The sequence below is a fragment of the Schistosoma haematobium genome, chromosome 3, assembly GCF_000699445.3.
Source record: "Schistosoma haematobium chromosome 3, whole genome shotgun sequence".
Taxonomy (NCBI): domain Eukaryota; kingdom Metazoa; phylum Platyhelminthes; class Trematoda; order Strigeidida; family Schistosomatidae; genus Schistosoma; species Schistosoma haematobium.
Genome location: NC_067198.1, coordinates 32,509,178 through 32,533,280, shown reverse-complemented (window position 1 = coordinate 32,533,280; position 24,103 = coordinate 32,509,178). Strand labels below are relative to the sequence as shown.

The following is a 24,103-nucleotide window of genomic DNA, read 5'->3' as shown; positions in this document are numbered from 1 at the left end:
AATCTGGAATTTTAAATTCTTCTTCTGTTCATACCATTGTGAGTATAAGATAATGATAAGAACGTTTTGTCACATTTTAAGTAAGTTTTATGACTTTATGTCCGACTTTTTATCACGTGATTTATCCACCAATCAAAATATGACTCATGCAATCTTAGCACTGTACCAAACCAATGACTTTCGACCGGTATGAGTAGCCTAGCGTCCTTATTTAGTCCTATGTCCGCTTAGCCCGTCCACTTGAGTCCAGAATAAAAATGCTACCTTCCAATATGTGAGTCGAATCGAATCATTTATTTCAGACATACTGGGTTTATACATCAACCAAACAGACCGCAACGCACCATAAAATAGGGAATAACATTTGTACCCAATAAAGCCAAAAAGTGGCTGTGAACATGGGAGGCAATAGTTAATAAACTGAGCATAATTTAGGGACAGTAAATCGTATAATAATAAATTATAGGTCAAAATGAAGCTTATAATAAGATGAATATAAATACACATAATCTAATTACTGAATAATTATACAATAAGAATATTTATAGAATATTAGTTCATTAGTAGTCCTCGAAAGTTACCTGTTATTTAATCTTCACTGGGATATAACAGTAAGTATTTTTAGATTAGACTATAGGATACTAAGCGTTCATATGGTTAGTCGTATCTTAAATATGTAAGAAAATAGGTATGCACCGGTAAATCATTTCTAAAAATCGAATTACTGTTGTAAATTAAGTCTAAATGAAGATTTTTTTCTAATTCCAAGTTATCAAAAAACAATTTTACACAATATCTGTCATAGTGATAGAGCATAGTGAAACGAGTTATTTATAAGTAATCTCGGCATTATATTATATAATCATTTGTGAAATAAAATCGCTTAACATTTTAAAACTACAATTTTATAATTCTCATATCATATAAGACTTATTCTATGCGTACAACATTTTGTCGACTTCTATCTAAAGTTTATTCTATTGATGTCGTTCAGAATAACGATGAAAGCTCTATGACCATGAACAAGACTGTACGTGAGCTACAAATCGTCTCCACCATTTCAATAAAATAGCCTCTATTCATTTAGCAATGCTTTAGATTCGTTAAACAAGCAAACACATACGCAGCAGTAATTAATTACTTGTCTAGTTACTATAGTTATGCACGCTTCGTTCCTTATTCTCTATGTTAAAAATAATGAATATAAAACGAAACAGCTGGAAAACATACACTACTTTTTTGTTACACCAATAATGAGACTATTTCTCGCTGCTCCCAAATGCCCTGGTACAACAGAGGGTGAGGAGAGTTAGCTCTCTACCTCGAAATGCTCTCACATGGCCACGCGTATACAGCCATTAACAGGGAAGTCCTACTCACTGTCTTCTCGTGGTATTACTGTAGTTTATAAAATTGAGAGGACGAAAAGCGAATGTCCACCACTCCAACCGAGTTGATGGACACGGAGGGTCTACCTAGGGAATTCGGAAAACCCTCATTCCAAACAAATGAAGGACATGTGCTGCAGTATCCTGAGGGGACAAATGGCGTATGAACCAATTGTTGATCACCGGCTACCACGGGACTGCATCTGTTAGCGTTGCTCCAGTGCCTTGTGGATCAAACCCTTAGGTCGAAGGCTCTAGGTTTAGCCCCCTAAAAAACCACTTGTTTCGGTCTGGTCACCTGGGCAGTATCACAGCCCATACACAAATCAAGTAACTTGTGTGGTGCTTATGTATTTATTCCCACTTTGCACCAATATTTATGTATTCAAATAAATAAATAATCCAGTGCTTTGACAACTACTCAATCAAATCGACAATCATATAAATGACAATCAATTAATTTCTCTTAAGCAACCTTAACCAAGATGTTGATCATTCAAACAAGATATCATGAACTTTTCTGATAGTCAACTTGTTTATTCTTAATTATTAATTGGAAATAAATTAAATTATTTTACAATTATATAAATAACTAAATTAGGATTTTGTTAGCAACGATCAGAGTTTCAGTATACATATATATTATAAGACAAAAATATGACATTGAAATCGATAAAATATTTCGAATTTAAACAAACAAAAACAAAGTGATTGAGATCATGAACTGATTGATGTTAGACCGCCATTAAAAATCTGAAAGCACTGGATGACCGTTTCGTCCTATTGTGGGACTCTTCAGCAGTGCGCACCCACGATTACACTCACGGGATTCAAAACCAGGGCCTTCAGTCTCGCGCGCGAACGCTTAATCTACTGAGAAGTTGTGACCAGTGGAGCCAATCCTTGTCGGCTCGAGACAGGTATCTACTTCAGTACAATCGAAGATGGTCGAGCAATTTTGTGGATTGGTTGAGGTAAGACATTAACACCGTTAGGTGCCGGTTCAGTAGTCTACAGGTTAAACGTTCTCTCGTAAGACCGAAATCTGTGGTTTCGTATCCCGTGAGCGTAATCATGGATGCGCACTACTAACGAGTCCCATAATAAGAGGAAACGGCCATCCATTACTTCCAGGTTTTCAATGGTGGCCTGACATCATTCGGTTCATGATCTCAATCAAAAACTTAGTAATCTCCGCAACCCTATACTGATAAGAAAAAAATGCTCATTTTATGTAACATTTTTATTAATCTATAATTCACATTTGTCAATGCTTTAATTTGAATCTTTTGTTTTTCGGAATTTCTATTCACTTGTAATACTTTTATGCTAAACAATTGTTATGGTACGTGACTAACATTCTTTTGAATAAACTGGACATACTGTTATTGTTTTTATTGTTAATTGAATTAATAATAGGAATGTTATAAGCAGTAGTTTTTGTTTGTTTTTGGACTGACTCAATAATTACTAGGTATTTTTTAATGTGATTTTTCCATGTGAAACAAAGAAGAATTAATCTCAATCATGAAGTTATGCAAATAATGATTTTAATAGGGAAGTGATTACATTTTTCTAGTCTTTAAATGACTAGAATAAAAGAGAAAAATACTTATTTCATCTGGTTCAGTTTAGAAATTGATTAAATACTAATATTTTTCTCAGTGAATAATATTTGATCATTTCAAGGAGATCCTAGTTGAGATTGTGTGAATTAATAACTTATACTAACATGGATGTGATGTCCGACTATTTAAAAGCTGACAAATTTTTATATAACAGAAGGGGTTTTGTGGAGATTGTAGTAATTTCAATAGCTGAGATCATGAGTTAATTGAAGTTAGACAACCATTAGACAACAATTTTTTGCGGAAGATATTGAATACCCGTTGATCGCATACTATCAGCAGCAGCCTACTGTGGGAAAAAACAAACCAGCTTCCAAATGAAGAGGAAATTAGGAAAAAAATCACTGAAGGCGGATAGGACACATTGAGGAAATCATCAAACTGCATCACGAGGCAAGCTCAAACTTGCAATCCTGAAGGGAAAAGGGAAAGGATGAACAGGAAGTGGAAGCAACTGGAAAGGACTGTCCAGGACGGAGTTCGATGGAGATTGCTTGTGAGCAACCTACGCTCCTCCACGATATTTGACAGGCGTAAGTAAGTGAATAATTAATCTTCTTAAATGTAAGTTTGAGCTTTTTCTCTTAAAATCTTTTCAAAATACATCCGTACGACAAATTTTATAAATAATTTGGATTTTAAGTACGTATTTAATTAAAGACAGGTTTAGAATTAATTGATAATTTAAAGAATGTTGAAAAGTTATTTCATCCTGATCTCAATTTTTGGTGTATTTTTCAGCAGATGATAATGTTTGATAAGAATCTTGCTCTTAATCCTACAGTCATTACAATCCATACTATTTGAAAGAGATACTTAATTACTGTTTCACAGTAAACATAAATACTTAGAATATGTTATACAGAGAGCATCATATCACATAAAGAAAACCACCATTTTCAAACAGAAAATTTTGTAGTGTACTATTGTTCAAGTAATAATCCTACTAAAAACAGAAAAAATTAACTGTTTTGATCATGCTCTTTTAAGCACTTTGAATGAGTTTCTATTGTTGATATTTTCATTTCTCGGCAAACATTAAAATTAGCAAGCAGGGTTTGTGGAGATCGCCAAATCCCATAGTTTATTACCGTAGATTAGTCTTAGTTGGACAAGCATTGGATACTGTAGTAAAAAATCTTAGTTCCGATGGGACACCATGACAATTAGGACTCAATGATATCGTATATGAGTAGTTAGCCATCAATAACACCAGATTTTCGCGCAATATTGCTAATTAAGTAAAGTCAGGAAGCTTAACAAAATGTGTAGAGTTCGATTCACAACAATTTATCTTATGCCTTCTACTGAGAAGTTTCACGCTAGGATAAAACCAGTTGTCCAATGCTTTCTACTTTTCTTACTGATTGTATAACAGATGTCAAATCATGATGTAACCACCTACAGAATATTAAAATTGTCACAGTGTTGTTTCACATGTTTGTTTAAGTTGCTGTTAGCAATCGTTACGAATTAACGTTATTTAGGATACTAATGTAAATTAGGAAATACTGGGCACTTATTTCATCACATAAACTTCCTAGTGGTACACACTCATGAAAATGTCACAGATAAACTTCACGTCTTTCAGTAGTCACGGTCCAGTTAAATTGTTGTTCTCTTAACTTGTGCTTAATATAAGAAAACCCACACTCATCATGATAAAAATCTCTCAACTATGTTGATATGTTTTGAATTTCTAATCTTTCTTATTTTAAAACATTAATTTCAAATAACCCTGTATTATTCCACTTATAGAATAGGGCGTTTTATTGCCTTGTATATCTATCAAAATAGTTTCAAATATCATGATTATATTCATATCACATTGTATTCTTTTTAGTATAAATATGTATAACATTTACTTTTCACTCAAAGTAGGTTCACTAACCTTGATAGAAGTGAAGAAAGTATTTTTTGCTTAAGAGAAACTCTAGGGAAAATCTTTCAGTTTACTCAATCATTGTCAATAAAAATAAATACAAACAAACACTAATCAATAAGTGGACAAAATTAAATAATGACATCAATACAAGAACTCATTCTATCCACATAATCCAGTTAACTACTAAGATGGGAACCAACACAATAGAATATGACCTAAGTAAAGAAATAAGTGTTTATTCAGTTTGTTTTTTTTTAAAAAGATGCGATAGTTAATCTACTCTTTCATCGTGAACATACCCAATATGAATAGTACGACTTATAATTGATATTTTAATGATTTTAAAGTATATTTATAAATAAATAGATGTAAACACTATAGTTTCTATTATGTTAACAAATTAATGGTTAAATTACATAAGAGTATAAGTGAATATAATGTTTGACCAACGTGAATAGGTCGGTTTTTAATCTCTAGTGATTTCGCTTCGTTAATCAGTCACCCTCGTAACCCTTATTATATTATTAAAATCAGAAGGCAATGAGGGGCGGCAATTACAGTTAATTTACGGATAGCGTAGATCACGAAACTATGAGCACAACGAGCGGATTTGAAGCAGAGAGGTGAATACGTTTACACGAACAATTACATAGGCAAATTTATGGTCAAATTGTGTAAGGGCGCACCATGGCAAAGTAATAGCTAATAATATGATCTGTGTACACATACATACGTGAGGAGGAGGATGAATCATCGAGTGATATTTAAGCAATCAATAATTTAACTAGAGTCTGTCATGTGATCTTGTGATCATGACGGTAACACTATCTGTTAAGTTAATAAAAGAGCTTAACCAAAATTAACCATAGTCGAAATCGGTGGTAAGATAGTTGCTATGATTCAAATCACCCAAACTTGACACTGTTACTGGGTAAAATTAAGAAGAAAATACCAGTTTTTACTTACTTACTTCTTGCCTTGCTTCTTGCCCTTGCCCTTGCCTTGCCTTGCTTCGCGCCTTGCCGCTTGCTTGCCTTGCCTTGCTTGCTTGCTTGCCTTCTTGCCTTGCCTTGCTTGCTTGCCTTGCTTGCGCTCCTTGCGCGCGCTTGCGCTTGCGCTTGCGCGCGCCGCGCGCGCTTGCTTGCTTGCTGCGCTTGCCGCTTGCGCTTGCGCGCGCGCGCTTCTTGCCCTTGCGCTTGCCGCTGCGCCGCCCCCGCGCCCTTGCTTGCTCCCTTGCTCTTGCCGCGCTTGCCGCGCGCCCTCCTGCGCGCTTGCTGCCTTGCGCGCTCCCTTGCCGCTCGCCTTGCGCGCTTGCTTGCTTCTTCTTCTTGCCTTGCTTGCCTTGCCTTCTTGCCTTCTTACTTACTTACTTCTTCTTCTTACTTACTTACGCCTGTTACTCCCAATGGAACATAGGCCGCCGACCAGCATTCTCCAACCCACTCTGTCCTGGGCCTTCTTTTCTACGTCCATCCAATTCTTGTTCATTTTTCTCATGTCTATTTCCATTTCTCGGCGTAATGTGTTCTTTGATCTTCCTCTTTTCCTTTGACCTTCAGGATTCCATGTGAGGGCTTGTCTTGTGACGCAGTTGGGTGCTTTCCTCAATGTGTGTCCTATCCACTTCCAGCGCTTCTTCGTGATTTCTTCCTCCACTGGGATCTGGTTTGTTCTCTCCCACAGTTCGTTGTTGCTAATAGTGTCCGGCCAATGGATCTGAAGTATTTTGCGTAGACAATTGTTGATAAACACCTGTATTTTCTGGATGATGGCTTTCGTAGTTCTCCAGGTTTCTGCTCCATATAGTAGAACTGTCTTGACATTTGTATTGAAAATCCTGACCTTGGTGTTGGTTGACAGTTGCTTTGAGTTCCAGATGCTCCTCAGTTGTAAATATGCTGCTCTTGCTTTTCCGATCCGCGCCTTCACATCTGCATCAGATCCACCCTGTTCATCAATGATGCTGCCCAAATACGTAAAGGTTTTTACATCTTCCAAATCTTCTCCGTCAATTGTGATTGGATTGGTGCATGCTGTGTTGTATCGGAGAATCCTGCTTTTCTTTTTGTGTATATTGAGACCAGTTTTTAGTGACTTAAAATTTCCAAAACATAATCTATCAATATCTATGTATAATCTAATATTATTACAACCTTTATAAATTGTTTCACTTTGTAACAACTTCAGATTGTTGCTCATTTAAAAACTGAACTGCTAATTTACATGCTGATATTTATAAATAATAATGATCAATAAAAATACTAATAATCTGAAGCCTCAAGTTCTAATAACGGATTAAACAAATTGATGATTGAATGAAAGGGGTTTGGACGATAATCCATTAAAGAATCAACTGATGCCTGTTAGATTTTATTCAATGAGAATACAAATAATGTTTGTTAGTTTAAGGAATAGGTGGATATTTATGAGATTGATAAATGATTTCTGATAATAAATAATAAATAGAATGTGTATCCTTTTAGAAAATTAGTGTTTTTAGTATATTAACCTATTTATCAAATAATTGACTATAATTTAAGATGATTAATAAAGTGTTAGAATCAAGTATATTTGAAAAGTAGACTTCATTATTATTTGATATAGTTAATAATTGTTTGTAAACCTGTGTACAATTAGAAATGTTAGAACGTTTTCTTACATTATATAGATGATTTTGAAAGATAAAATGATTTGCATTAAAATGAGATTATTGAATATTTGTTATTGTCACTGAAAACTCCTTAGGAATATGTATCTGATAGCTTAACATGGATCAAAAGCAGAACTCTTCATGATGGTGTATTCATATTCTTGAAAAAACTGTTCATTAATGGATTCAGTTGTATGGTACGCAACTTTATTGTCTAAGAAATAGTCTCTGAGCCATTCGAATAAAGATTAACGACCAGTAGGTTTGATTAGTCGCTACATGGTTGTCAGTTTGATATTTGTGTCATTCCTTCGTGCTAATCGAATTCTATAGATCAAGTTGTAATGTTGTAACTAGTTTAACTAAGTCGTCATCACGTGTCCTATTTTCAGATGTTAGGTAGTTAAATGTAGTCCGGAAGGTGACTAAACGTTTGCAAACGTGACCATAAGTAGACAAAATAGCCATTTTGCTAATAAATAACCTACTTGATCAATCACTTGTTTATTACGATGCAATAAAATTTGACAGGTCATAAAGCTTATTTTAAAAAAAACTCATCAATTTAACTTTTTTTCCTAAAAGTTGTAAAATATAAGTAAAGTAACTTGAAACTGAAATTCTAAATTAATTGCCACAGTCAGCTAATAAACACATTTAAGTACTATTAAGTTGGATAAATGTATGAAGGAAACTTTTGAGATCATGAAATCACTGTGTAAATGTTTTGTTCTTGTTCAGGACATTTCAACAAGCCTAGAAATATCTGTGGTAAAAATGGCACAGTTACACAAGATAGTTAGTTCGTAATAATTTTAGATTGTTCGACGTACATATCTGAGAGATTTTTGTTCACTGTATCCCCAAAGTTTGTGTATGATAATAACTGTTCTACTGAAAACAACTGAATACAATCCTTAAATAAATTACTCTGCAAGTTTGCATAACAAAATACATCAAAACTTTCAAACTAATGATTCGTTCAATCAAAAAGAATATTTAAAGGATACAAACTATCATTTTCTAAGCTAATAATGAATCGTATTACGTATTCGTGGAATTGGTTGAAGTTAGACAATAACACCGTTGGATACTGACTCAGTGGTCTAGAAGTTAAGAGTTCACGCGTGACACCGATAGGTCCTCAGTTCTAATCCCATGGGCGTAATCATAAATACCCGCTACTGAGTAGTCCCTTACTAGGACGAAACAGTCATCTAATACTTCCAGGTTTAATTGACTCATGAATTCAACTATTAAATAATGAATCACTTTAAATTTCATTACAATGATCCAAATAAAACAATCATTAAACAAATGAATTGAATATTATTTTATTTAAAAAACAAAATAATTATTACTTACTGATTGCAACTTATTCAAATCTGTCATCCATTTATCTAATTCTGTAAAATCCAAATTAGCCATCGTTTCTTTTTTGTTTGTTTGTTTGTTATAAATTAAATTTAGAAGTCAATGTAAAGTAATGATCCATATAGTTAGTGGGTATTAGTAGGTATGTAAAGGTATTTACTATGAATATTTATATAACCGCATAGTTTATTTCATAGAAACATTTATCATTATGATCATTATCAATATTACTATATTCATTTATCCTTTTAAACTCCAAAAGAAGATATACATAATATTCAATAGAGAATGTAATGCATATTATTATTATTATTTCTTTTTTCAAGGTAATTTTATTATTATTGGTTAAATATTCATTATCAATTTACATCGACTTAATGTTGAATTAACTGCCTGTTTACTGATTGGCTTATTTGAATATATGACCTTGATCATAGAAAGGATTTAATATGTAACAAGTAACATTAGTTTACTCATATTTAATAATAGAAAATACAAAACATACTCATATTGTAAATTATAATAATTTCATAAACTATGTATAATATTCGCTTGGTAATGTTCGACATGTATCTTCCCACTGAGTTTTTCTTTAAGACTACAGTTGATCAGTCTGTTATTGGCATATGTGCATACTGTGCGTATGCCTCGATATTGTCTTAATTCACAAGCTTTTTGTAAGCAATGATGGATAGTGGCTAGCAGCGGAATCCAGGACGCGCGTTTCGTCCTATTTGGGACTCGTCAGCCGGATGTACATGCATCTCCGAGTTGATGTTCACTCTGGGACTCGAACCCAGCACCATTCGCTTCAAACGCCATCGCGTTATCCACTCAGCTACTGAATGCTGATAGCCACTTACTTTATTTGTTTTATTCTTAAAAGTTAGTTTAATTAAGGAAAAAAGAAACAATACTTTAATATTTATATTCAATCTAACTGAATATATTTTTTCTGGTTAGCGTTTTTTAGCGAGTTACAACTATCATCAAGAAAGTACAAGTATTTATAAACAGTCGTCTAGGAAAGATATTCAACATCCATTGGACGGATATCATCAGTAACAGCCTTCTGTGAGAGAGAACAAATCAGATTCCAAATGAAGAAGAGACTAGGAAAAATCACTGAAGGTGGATAGGACACATTGAGGAAATCATCAAACGGCATCACGAGGCAAGCCCTAACTTGCAATCCTGAAGGGAAACGAAAAAGAGGAATGACGAAGAACACACTTCACCGGGAATGGGAAGCAGAAATGAGAAGGATGAACAGCAAGTGGAAACAACTGGAAAGAATTGTCCAGGACAGAGTTCAAAGGAAACTGCTTGTGAGCAGCCTATGCTCCTCCACGATATTTGACAGGCGTAAGTAAGTGAATAATTAATCTTCTTAAATGTAAGTTTGAGCTTTTTCTCTTAAAATCTTTTCAAAATACATCCGTACGACAAATTTTATAAATAATTTGGATTTCAAGTTCGTATTTATTTGAAGACAGGTTTAGAATTATTGATAATTTAAGGAATGTTGAAAAGGTACAAGTACCTATAAACAATTGTTTACATAAGATATTGAATACCCGTTGAACACATATGATCAGCAACAGCCTTCTGTGGAAAAGAACAATCCAGCTTCTAGTTGAAGAGAAAATTAGGAAAAGACGTTGGAAGTGAATAGGACATACATTACAGTAATCACCAAACTGCATCACAAGGCAAGCGCTAACTTGTAATCGTGAAGGGAAACGGAAAAAAAGAAGGCCAAAGAGCACATTACGTCGGGAAATAGAAGCAAATATGAAAAGAATGAATAAGAACTTGAAAGAGCTGAAAAGGATTGCCCAGGACAGGGTTGGATGGTGAGTGCTGGTTGGCTGCCTATGCTTCTCCACGAGGAGTAACAGGCGTAATTCAATTAACTGAATATACCTATAATGATTATAACTTAGTATTTACATTGACTAACTACAAATTTGTCACATGTCAACATCTCTATGATAATTCACTTTTTTTTTTAGAAAAAATCTAACTTTTATCATGACTTAATTGGATTTCTATGTAACTGTAGTAGTAACCCATTCTGTAAAGAAAAAAACAAAACTATAATTATTTCATTACTTATCATCTCAGTACAGGAATAGTTTTCATGAGTTTATAGCTGATTTTCAGTTAGAAACGAATGGCTCAAAGTTAACTTAAAATGACTTTTATTCAAAACAATAAATGGTTGAATAATTTAGCTATAAGTGTGTTGTGAAGATTAGGTTGGTGTGTAAGATGTACTAGTCACCGGTTAATTTCAATGAGGGTATGGAACTCTTCAACAGAACTTACAAATTACTTTGTTAGGCACTACATCTAGGGTCTTCAGGTTTTGAGACAAAGCTCAATCATTAAAATCACTTGGTCAGTCAAGTATAGTGCAATAACAGCTTTCAATAATTTTGCGTTCATCCAATATAATTCGTGACTAATATTCTACTCCTGAAGTTGCATGAAATGGTGATTATCACTAACCAACTTACTACCAGAAAATCAAAACATTATTTGTTAATAGTCTCCACATAAAGAGCTTTTTAGAATGTGTGGGTACTTAATGCTTATCAAGTTCACGATTGATGAGAAAAAGTAAATTACGCTGTGATATAGTGAAAATAATATTTTATAATGGTGAAATTACAGAAAGCCCTACCACACAATGTCCATTCTCTCTGAAATATACTCTATTGAGAATTCATTATTTTTTTTTGTTCAAAGTAATACTTTAACCAAATTATTTTAATAATGATTCATTAAATGATGTGGATTTTTGTGTCGTTCGATTGGCTTACAAGTTCCAGTAATTTTATTTATGTACTAGCATTATTGCCGTTGCATTCACTTTTCAAGGAAGACTGCATAGGAATACAATTTAAATGATCTAAAATCGTTCATAACCGTATTCAAGGCTCGATTTCGTACCAAAAAATATAAGTGGTTTTCAGTCATGCATATGAAATCTTGATGCGATTTTTGGGAATTTTTCATAAAATAATATAAACCTGTTTAAAACATGGAACACTCACAGTCTCAGACATGGGACGTCACAACACATTCACGTTTCGGTAATATTTACTTATAATAGGTAAGCAGCATAAATTGACGGTAAGAAGACAAGTGCACCAGTAGTGATGAGACTAATACAGTACAAAAGCTCCAGACAATAGTTCAATACGTGAAGTGTTTGAAAATTAACATTGATATCTCACCATGTATACAGGGTGAAGACTTGTTAAACAGAAGTGTGTGTGTGTGTGTGTGGAAAGGGCTCCTCTGCTTGCCAATACACACACTTATGTAGTTTTATACCCATCCGCTACATTATAAATCTAGTTCAATGTTTCGCAAGCAGAGTGAAAAGATCTGCTCAGACAATATCACAAGGAAGGAATTGGAATTTTTATAACAAACTGACGGAGATAGGCTACCCGAGCAATTATTAAAGTAGTATGTGTATTCGGGGAAAAGTAAGTTGGAGATATTGACTACTCGTAAGAAACTCCTATTCCTAAGACTGCAATTCAAGGGGGGAATAACTAGGGATGTTCTACATGATAGATTGGTAACAGCAGTTAATAAGACATTCTAAGCAGCTAATATTGCATTGACGTTTTACAGATAAATTATATCTACTTGAACGAAGGATAATTTATCTGAGTCTGGCTCTTCGATGTGCATCTACAAATTCAGCTGCTCCTGCGGAGATAGCTATGTAGAGTATACTATCAGACAACTTAACTAACGAATGAGTGGTCATTTCTGTGGTTTAGAAAGAACCGAACGTAGACGATAAATAGCTTTATATTGACACTACTAACTGATAACGTTTATGTGGTAGATAAAACCAAACTCCTTCTATTGATCTGACATATACCTTCGACGTTTGCCAATGGGATTATATCCCGTTTCCTGCACATAGGCAAAGCTATAGAAATCCGAGAAAATAATCCTACTTTGTATGTTCGGAAGAAATTTGTGATACGTCTGTCGTCCCCTTGACCAGATATGAATTTGTTTTCTTTTTCATTTTGAAGTCTAATTATCCCAGTTTAAATTACGTTTTATGTTGAACATTCGACTAGAACTTCTATTATTATATTGGTCACATCACTACTACTAATACTACAGTAACGAAACAATTTTCATGTCTAATAATATAGAAAAGGGAGAAAATACAAAACTCGTGTTGTTATTTCTTTTAGTATTATCTCATATATCTTCAGTGAGCCATCATCCAGTAGATACAAATGTTTATTAACACTTGTTTACACAAAATACTTCAGATCCGTTGGCCAGACACTATCAGCAACAACCTTCTGTGAGAGAGAACAAACCAGATCTCAACGGAAAAAGAAATCAGGAAGAAACACTGGAATTGGGTAGAATACACATTAAGGAAAGCACCCAAGTGCATCACGAGACAAACTCTGACTTGAACTCCTCAAGATCAAAGGAAAAGAGGAAGATCAAAGGACACATTACGTCGAAAAATGGAAACAGAAATGAGAAGAATGAAGAACAATTGAATAAAATTAGGAAGCAAGGCGGAGGACAGAGTGGGTTGGAGAATTCTGGTTGGCGTCCTATGCTCCATCGAGAGTATCAGGCGTAAGTATGTAGGTAAATAATATAAGAAATGACCTCATTATGTGCCTATTTAAAGTTATCATAAATGTTGAATTACCGTCATGCCTTTTAGTTATATAATCATATAATTTACAGGTCTAAGCGGTGAAGATACTCGTAACTATTCATAAGACGGGGGTTTTAAATATATGAGTATTTCACGTGACCTGCTAATCATATGGTAAAATAGAACAACAGAATTATTAGATTCATGGTGTGTGGTATAAACAAAAAGATAACAGATAACTGAGTAAGGAATACATCAATGATATTTACAATCGTAATCTGATATCAGAATTAGTTATTTCAGTTAATCGTATCTATATCCTACAAATGATGTCTTCGCTGAAATTCAAATGTTTCTGGTAACAGAAATTCATCCATCAAAATCATAACAAACATTGATTTCAATATGATATTTCTTCTTTTATTTGTGAGAGTTTTACTTTCTCGGTATGCAACTGAATTCACTCAAGTGCATACAATTAACCAAGCTAGAAAAGTAGAAAAGTGTTTTTTTCCACCGAAAACAATCAACTATTTAAAATCAACCATTATCCAAGCCATATCCAAACAGAGATTGAAGAAAACTCCAAAACAAAACACATACTTTTATAAAAACATAAATAAGTGTACAGTTATTCAAATGAAACTATTTTCTTGTAACATAAACAGTCTTTATGTCAACTATACAATGTTCACTCTTAATTTTAATTCATTACAACTCTTTATTGATATATACACATAGTGCGGTATGTTTCAAAGGATACATCTATTATACTATTAATTGTATACATTATATCATATGATTACCTCATGTGACTATATTGTATTCAACCATTTATATATGAGTACTTGTCCTTGTAAATGTATAATGAAACATGGAAAACAATTAGTTTTAGTTTAATATTTTGAATAAATTACACAGAGTAAATCAATTTTACTTTATTAATGATGGTAATTAGTATTCTGATATGATATAATCATTCTTATCCCTTTCAATACATGATACCTTTCTCAATGTCAATTCATTGTAAATTACTAGAAATAAGTGAAAAGAATAAATGTTCATATTTTATTAATATCAGATGGGTTTTGTAGATATTATAGTAACTTCAATGGTTAAGATCATGAATCAGTTGAAGCTAGATCACCGTAGGAAACCTGGAAGCACTGGGCGGCCGTTTCGTCTTATTGTGGGACTCTTCAGCAGTCAGTCAGTCAGTAACAACGTAGAACTTCGTACGTACGTACATCAGTTCGAGTTACCATACCAAATTAGCAAAGAGATGCAGTTGCCCATTCAAATCCCATAGTGGTAGAGGTAGTAAGAGTATAAGCAGTAGTCGGGAAGATTAGGGTTTGGAGATGTTATTTGAAGAGTATAATCCAGTGAAATAAATTTGAGAAGAGAAAAAAAGAGACAAGGAGGAATCAGGAGATTAGAATTTGGGAAAACACAAAGAGTGTATGCACCTGCGCCATTGCAAACGATTTTGAGCGTCCACGACCTCACCCCCTGCGAGATTCGAACCCAGGACCTACTGGTTTCGCGCGCGAGCGCTTAAGCTATAGACCAATGAGCCGGCATCCAACTGTGTTAACGTCTAAGTATAATTATATTCATTTAATTTAATTAAGATTGATATGTTTATATCAATACTTACAGAAATTAATATATAGATGTATGAAACAAACATCTAGTTTGTGTTGAGGACTTCAGATCCCCAGAACTCACTTGGACAATGTCCTAATTTTGTAATTTTATTCTGAAAATGTGGTTTTTGTGTTTTCGCGCCAAAAGACGCTTAGTTAACCTACATCTTACATTTTCTACTCGGAAATACTTGACTGTCGTTGGTTGACGTACATTTTTTAGTACGCTATTTTTTGGCTCTCCCAAGGGGGTTTCTATAATTGTATAAATAAGCTTGATTTGTGAGCTTAGTGACCTCGTATTTTCTGAGTGCTTGTAGAATACACTCTTCAGGCCTCATCAAGACTTCTTTATATAGTTATCAGGGCCGGGGACAATGGATTAGATTAGCCTATCGTGTAGCTGTATCTTTAACCTTCGTTCCGTTAACGAGTAAGGTGAACTTGTAACAACATTCAAGCATATCAGTTTGTAATGTCGGTTACTATGTTAAGTCCACATAACATATTCTGGCTTCTGGGCAGGTCAATTTATTCATTCTACTTGAGTCACATATTTGACTTTGTTAATTATTCGCTTATCAACCTTGACTGTTTGTTATATGATCGTATATGTGTTGATTGCTTATCTCACTAATCACATGTCTGTAGCTTATTTTTATCTGATTATAAATATCGATACACGCTTGATTAAATCGAGTCGGCTCACACGCCTCCACTAAGCGTCACTTTGCTTCGTTTCTCCGCTCGTTTGTCTTAATCAACGATTGTATGAAATATACATAATCAAAACTCAATTCTCGTATTTGATTTATTTTAATTCCATTATTCACTAACGCGGATTAAGTCGATAATTATATACAAGGATTGGCGACATGAATATTTTAATAACAATCATTTACACGATCTAACTGGAATCAGATTAAGGGTTAAAATAAAACTTATTTCAAATTTTAATGATATCTTCTTGAAGCAATTTAGTGTTGTATTCAACAAACTACTACAGATATTAACTCAATAAATCAAAGTAAAAAAGAGACCAATTAATTCAGGACAAACTCACATGTGAATGAATGTGTTAATCACTTTGTTTTCATTTGATAATTTTTCATTTCTATATTTCATTTTCAACAATTTTGAATATTCCAACTTTTAATTTAATCTTGAGTATTCACATCGATATACAGTATGAGTTGATGATGTTCATTGTAATTCATATAAACCTTATGGATAATTAACAAGCCCTCACATGGAATCCTCAAGGCCAAAGAAAAAGAGGAAGATCAAAGAACACATTACGTCAAGAAATGGAAGCAGACATGAGAAAAATGAACAAAAGTTGGATAGAACTAGAAAGGAAGGCCCAGGACAGAGTGGGTTGGAGAATTCTGGTCGGCGGCCTATGCTTCTTTGAGAGTAGCAGGCGTAAGTAAGTAAGTAAGTTATGAATAATTATCCATAAAATATAAGTATGAAATAATGAAGGATCGTCAATCATATACAGTGGAATTGTTTTGTCAATTTATATGATTTAGATTCCAAAAAAGTATACACACTAATATTCTATATTAAATATTTGTAATATTTTAAAGTCTGTCAAGTAGACATCTGATTTTTCTTCCAAATAAAATGTTATTTTGTTAATAATTAATACTTAAAATATTCTGTAGATGCATTTTTACTGGTCAGATAAGGTTGCTTATTCTCCCACTTTCACTTCCCCAGGTCGACTGAGTTATGAAGACCTCGACATCTGAGGGAAAATGAGAAATACAATGGACAGCTCAGAATAAATTATAAGATTTGGACTTTGTGAATGACCTAGTCCTTCTATCCCATGCACACGAACAAATGTAAGTCAAGACAACTAGTGTAGCAACAGCCTCTGCATCAGTAGGTCCCAACATACACAAAGAAAAAAGCAGGATCATCAAATACAACACAGACAACATCAACCCAATCACACTTGATGGAGGAACTCTGGAAGATGTGGAATCTTTCACATACCTGGACAGCATCATCGATGAAAAAGGAGAATCGGATGCAGACATAAATTCATGGATGGACAAAGCAAGGGCCGCATTCCTACAATTGAAGAACATATGGAACTCAAGACAACTTTCAACCATTATCAAAGTCAGAATCTTCAATATGAACCTCAAGATAGTTCTACTGTACGGAGCTGTAACTTGGAGAACCACTACAACCATCATCGGGAAGGTACAAGTATTTGTAAACAATTGTTTACGTAAGATACTGAATGTCCGTTGTTGACTGTATGCCATGAGCAACAGCTTACTGTGGGAGAGAATAAACCAGCTTCGAGGTGAAAAGAAAACTAGGAAAAGACGTTAGAAGTAGACAGGAAATACATTTCGAAAATCACCAAGATGCAACATGAGGCAAGTGCTAAGTTAGAATCCTGAAGAGAAACGAAAAAGCGGAAGAGCAAAGAACACACTCCGTCGGGAATCGGAAGGAAACATAAGAAGTATGGATAGCAATTGGAAACAACTGGAAAGGTTTGCCCAAGATAGGGTTGAATGGAGAGTGCTGATGGGCAGTCTGAGCTACTCCACGAGGGGTGACAAGTGTAAGTAAGTAAGCTTTTTACTCAGCATGAAAGTTGACATAACCTGACCTCAAAATATTTAAGCTGTTCACCTATGGAAAAAAACTAAGTTATAGAAGTCGTACGTTTTGCGACAAAAACATGCTGTACTTGTTAGTAGTTTATAAATGGTGACAACTATCCAGGTAGCAAGTCATTTAGTTGTAAACTATCAGGGAAACTCATTACTAAATCTGTTATGCACTAATTAACAGGGTTGCATATATAAGAACAAGTTATGTATGAATGAATCAATCTTATTTATTTATGATTATAAATAAAAGAGCATAAAAAGCTGGAATCGGGTTTTTAAAAAATCCTCAATTAAACAAATTTCATTTTGTAAATCCTGTAGATAACAGAATAAATTGACTTAATCATACCCACCGCTTACAATGAATGAGGTAATCATTACAAAGTGAAAATGCAATAATTTGAATTTAAACCAACTGGAAGTTAGTTATTCACTAGAATGTTATCACCATTGACATTCTATAATGTCATTCAAAAACATTATTAATCACTGAAATATTGTGCCGTATATCAGATTAAAAACACGAAGTTCAGCGAAGGGATCTCTTTTCAACAGATTTGTTATCAAGCTGTACAATCGTATATTTATCAGATTACATATTTGATTTCCAAGACTTTTGCTTGAGATAAAATTTTATCTGATAAATATCAATGTAAATGAATGTTGTTTACTAAGAAAATCAGATGATTTGTTGAAATTGTTTACGTGAGAATTAACTATCAGTCAAACTATCGAATAAATAAAGATTCTGTAATAATATTATCACTTGAATGGATGTTTCTCAACAAACTAATATCAGGAGAGGTTTTTGTAGATATTATAGTAATTTCAATAGTTGAGATCGTGAGTCAATTAAAGCTAGATCACCATGGAAAACCTAGAAGCACTAAACGGCCGTTTTTCTTGCTATTGTGGGACTTCTCGTGAGACAAGCTCGTGGATTCTCACTGCTGAGGAGTCCCACAGCAAGACGGAACGGCTATCCAGTGCTTTTAGGTGTCATATGGTGGTCTAGCTTTAACTGACTCATGATCTCAACTATTGTAAAACTAATATCACTTTAAGAATCAAAAAATATATAGTTTAGACTGAAAATCTATTTCGCTTTAGTTTTAAATTCATTATCAGTATCAACTGTGACTTTAAAAAGTGAGATTATAGCCAAACAGCACTGAGATAAACTCCAGCAGTGTATATGATACATTAAAACCAGTGGTTTTGAATCCTTTGGTCAGCACATTTAACTCCGGTCAGTTTGTGGGATGTCATCTAACCTTATCCTCTTACTCTTTATATTTGATTACAAATATTTAATTATGGTATTATAGTAATATTACAGTAATTTCAATAGTTGAATTCATGAGTCTATATAAGCTAGACCACCGTTGAAAACCTGAAGGCATTGGACAGCCGTTTCTTCCTAGTATGGGCCTACCCAGCAGTGTGCATCCACGATCCCTCACCAAAAGGACTCGAAACCAGGACATTCGGTTTCGTGAGCGAACGCCTAACCCTTAGACCAATGAGCCGGTGTTAATGTCTAACTTTAATCGATCCGTGGTTTTTTTGTTTTGAAATGGGCTCCAGCTAGGTAGATTGAACGAAAGGATTGACGGAAAGAATGAGCGTAAAGTAAATACTATTTAATCATACTTGTCCTGTAACCTCTAATGCTTTTTTGACCGAACTTCAACTATCCAAAAAGTTTATTTTCGTCCCAGTCGACGACAATAAAAGCAAATAACGTGTGCATTTATGCAATTTTCAAATAGCACTTGAGAATTAGCCATTCAAAATTCCTATTTTAATAATCTCTGATTTTATGACAAATGCGGTTTAAAAATTGAGAATGAATATTACTTAAACAATCTTTTTGTCGGAAATAATTCATTTCTCGATATGTTAGATATTATTGTAATTGTTGCCATCAATGTTATTTATGTATACAGTTTAGAAACATACAACTTCAAACCGACACTTCCACAAAGTCGATGTAAAATCATTAAATTCACGTGTATTCATTGCTGAAGTACTAAAGGGGGGGGTAATGGATTTTCTGATTTTCTAAGTTGTCAAAGTATAATTGACACAACGGTCGAGATAAACAAGTTTTTTTTTCTGTTAGACTTTAAATAAAGTTAGTTATCAAATGATAAGAACTATTCTTTACATCAATGTAATCGATTTATTATTCACACTGGGTTATTTACAGTTCTGGTTATATTAAACATTAGGAAGCTGAGAATTTTACAAACATTGAATAATTTGTCTGTTGATGGTATACAAAATGTTGTATTTTTTTCAATTATCACCTTATTCTTATCAATTGCTACTAACATAAGTTTTCACTCATTCACTCATTTGCATATTTAATAAAAGAAACCCAACAGATTTCTTTATTCCACTGTTAGTTGCAGTCTGTTTCTTTTAGAAGTTTTATCAATGAGAATTATTCAACTCTAGTGGAATCATTACTGACGATTGTGATGCTTAAACGGATGGGTACTTACTTACTTTTGTTATCCCTCATGGAGGAGCATAGACTACCTATCTGAATTCCCCACGGTCGGGTAATTAAACTAAATACTTGTACATTAATTATAAGATAATTTCCTTGTTTGTTATTGTCTTTAAAATTTTATTCTTGTTCATTTTAAGTTGTTAAATGAAAAGATGTCTGTGAATTCTTTGGTTTTCAACGGTTTTTTTCTTAAAGTAAAATAAAGCTGTGTTCCTTGACGAGGAAAACTTAACAAGATCAATAATTAAGTGACTTTAATCACCATTCCGATCAACTGAAAGATAGTTTATACCATAATGCTAAATGAATAAACCGACCACTTTGTTAAATTTAGCTCTATTTTTGCGGTAATCAGAAAATAACGTCTGTAACTTTAGTGTATCACAAAAAACTACTTTGTCGATTAGCTAATTGTCATTGAAAATCATCAGTGAAACTTTTCGTAACATAAAATATTCATCTTGATATTATCAGTTATAAGCTGGCCAGTTACGATGAACATTTGTGATTGATAGCTTAGTCACTTCTTATGCAGTATATCATAGAAATATACTACGAGTTGCATATTATCCATGTATTCTCTAGGATGAAATGATAATTAAAAATAAAACCATAAGACGGACAACACAACAGTTGATGACTGCAGATTTCTAAGTTTTATTAAGCAAGCAAGGTTTTACTCAAGTTTTTTTAAAATGATTAGTAAATGAGATCTGAAGTCCGTAAATCTTTCAACCTGATGTAGTGATAGTTAAAGTTGTTTATCAAGCTACAATAAGTGAGTTGACTGAACCTGGGTTTCGATGTCCTACATATAAGGCTGATAGAAAGAAAGTTACTTAACTTGATTTTTCTTTAAAACATTTGTTGGTAAAATATGTATGCAGTCATTCAGTCAACTGCAACGTAGGATCAGACATATATATGCATCGGTCCAAGTTGCCATATCGCATTAGCACAACAAGATGAGCACCGGATTCATAGGACTAGTTAATTCAGTGGTGGTAATATATGAAAGAAAGATAGCATATAAGGACATAGTACAGAAAGAAAGATTAAATACGTAGAAAGAACGATATGAAGCGATTTTAATCTCTTAGTTTAAAGGAAGATAGAGAGTGTATACACCGACGCCATTGTGATCGATTCTGAGCCATGTCACCAAGAGTCTCTAACCATTTGTTACGATAGTCACACGGACCCCAACCAAGTAGTCTGCATCTCCCAACATGGCTCAGACCAGAGGTTAGTGACTTCAAGCATTGATGACACGTTTTGGTTTGGCCGCCCCTAACTTTCTTCAACCATCCCCAACACTGGTAATCGGTACGCCTGATGGGGCCGTGGGTGTAAGAAAACATGATAATCTATGTGGAACTAGACATTTCACCTGCTATGCTCACACGATATCTCATGACCAAGCCCTAGGTGAGTGACAATAAATAGGGAACTATGAACTTTACTAAGGTCATGGCCCATGTATCTGGAGGATACATGTACATAAATACCAACGTCTTATGTTCACTTCAGCCGGTTCGCCAATCGCAACCTTCTATTTTTTTGATTCTTATTACTAGTGTTGTATGTTGGGTGAACATATAGGGAGATTTTATATTTGTATTTGAATCAGACGGTCTCATAAAGTAACGAAATAGCTAAGTACTGCCATATTAGAGCAAACTAGCCATCCAGTTCTCACCAGTTATTTGAAGTTATCCAATCGATGTTATGAGCACTTGAATATTGTTACTTTTATAAGCATTTGATAAAAGTACTTATTAAGATGAAACTAGTTATTAACCATTATAAAATATTTGTTACCTAATAATAAATTTAAGTAACAAACCTGTTTTTTTCATAAAGAAATTCAAATCAGTTTAATGAATTTAACAAAACGACCATAAAATCATTTCAACTTTGTATTACATCATCAACCTACATATATTACATTAAAATCCTTAATAAACTTCATATAAGTGTGAAATGTTGGAGTTACGTATGTTCATTGAAATGTGTGGATTTATCATATTTCTGTGGAAAATAATCCGTATGTGTTAGAAGATATACAGTTACTGATTCAAAACTATATATATATTGCTTAATCGTTAAGCTTTCTGGAACATATAGAGATAATAGTTGGTTCAATATTGTCTCACCTATCCTAAAATATCGTAACTTTTTATTCATACTGCCTTCAATCTTCAGAGTATGTTTACATGTGATTCTTATAGAATTATAGTTGATAATACATAAAAATTGTATAGTTTCATATTCTAATAAAGGGAAATGTATCTACTTAATGTTCCAAGTGTTTATGACCTGATATGCAATAATTTTCAAATTTCTTCGATACAATAATTGTCGTCTTATGTTTAAACACTCATATGTTAATCTACACTCTTATTTTGTTACAAAAAATGTTTTCGTGTGAACATTGTGGTTCATGCTTAGTTGAAATTTGTGAAAGTAATCAATTTAGATAAAGTATCTGACTAATATATTTTTCAACAGTTGAGATCATGAGTCAGTTGAAGCTGGACCACCATGGAAAACCTGGGAGCACCGGACAGCCGTTTCGTCCTATTGTGGGACTCCTTAACAGTGCTCATCGACGACCCCGCCTCGCGGGATTCGAACCCATGACCTATCAGTATCGCGCCAGGCGCTTAACCAACTAGACCACTGAGTCGGCCAACATCCAATGGTGTTATTGTCTAACTTCAACTAATCCACGAAATTGAGCGACACATCCACCATTGTCGTCAGTGAGTTACTACCTCACAACTGACCCGGTTGAACTTCACTGGTCACTGCTTCTCGCTAGAACTCCAGGATATATCTCTTGACGCCAGTCACTAGTGAGCATATGTTTATTAGCATCAGAAGGGATTTAGTGGAGATTGTAGTAATTTCAACAGTTGAGATCATGAGTCAGTTGAAGCTAGACCACCATGGAAAACCTGGAAGCACCGGATGGCCGTTTCGTCCTATTGTGGGACTCCTCAGCAGTGCGCGCCCACGACCCCGCCTCGCGGGATTCGAACCCATGACCTATCAGTTTCGTGCCAGGCGCTTAAAAGTGTTAATTCCACGGAATTATGATTTAAGACAACAGATTTCTGAAAATTTAAAGGATCCATTGATCGACAAGGATATCAAGACCTATAATAAACATATTTCACAATAAAAAATCGGTTTCCGAGAAATATTGAATTAAATTCCAAAAAAGATAGCTTTCCTTCTTGGTTTTGCTTCTGTAGTAGTTGTTGGCTTCATTAATACCTTAATTTTAAAAATGTAAGTCATAAACAACGTTAGAATCAAATTATACTGACAATCTTGAAACGAGTTGGAACAATCAATCAACATAAAGACAGTGATTGATAAATTGAACCTGGGTTTTTGACAAATAATTAGGGAAAGCCTAAAAACTGAAAAACTTATTTTTGATTAAACTTCGTATTTTAACTAATATGGATTATGATATTATTCTTGATCAATTACAGAACTATGAACTAATCCAAAATAATTTTTGGTACCAGATGACGTACAAAGATTGTGTGCAGTTCAAAAAAGAAGGTTTTAACAATCCACTATATCAGAAGGGGTTTGTGGAGATTTTTAGAAATTTTCACAGATTGAAATCATGAGTCAGTTGAAGCTAGACCACCATTGAAAACCTGGAAGCACTGGA

General features: G+C 33.9%; 2 protein-coding genes across 2 annotated transcripts in view; one reads left to right on the top strand and one right to left on the bottom strand.

The window, feature by feature from the left end:
• Window positions 1–9,208, bottom strand: part of RAPH1 (Ras-associated and pleckstrin y domains-containing protein 1) — an 84,673-nt gene extending 75,465 nt beyond the window's left edge. The window contains exon 1 of the mRNA XM_035730372.2: window positions 8,917–9,208. Coding sequence (XP_035585667.2) covers window positions 8,917–8,979 — 63 coding nt within the window. The 5' untranslated portion in view covers window positions 8,980–9,208. The remainder of the gene's footprint in view (window positions 1–8,916) is intronic.
• A 1,475-nt stretch (window positions 9,209–10,683) lies between these two features.
• On the top strand, window positions 10,684–14,563 carry MS3_00000109 (uncharacterized protein). Its single transcript, XM_051208011.1, has 2 exons — window positions 10,684–10,781; window positions 13,164–14,563. Exon 2 carries the CDS (start codon window positions 14,000–14,002, stop codon window positions 14,333–14,335), a length of 336 nt encoding a protein of 111 aa, XP_051069642.1. The 5' UTR covers window positions 10,684–10,781; window positions 13,164–13,999; the 3' UTR covers window positions 14,336–14,563.
• Window positions 14,564–24,103: the final 9,540 nt, after the last annotated feature.

Bases quoted from the DNA above. Each gene is read 5' to 3' on its own strand.
- MS3_00000109 (XM_051208011.1), top strand. From the start codon at position 14,000: ATGATATTTCTTCTTTTATTTGTGAGAGTTTTACTTTCTCGGTATGCA.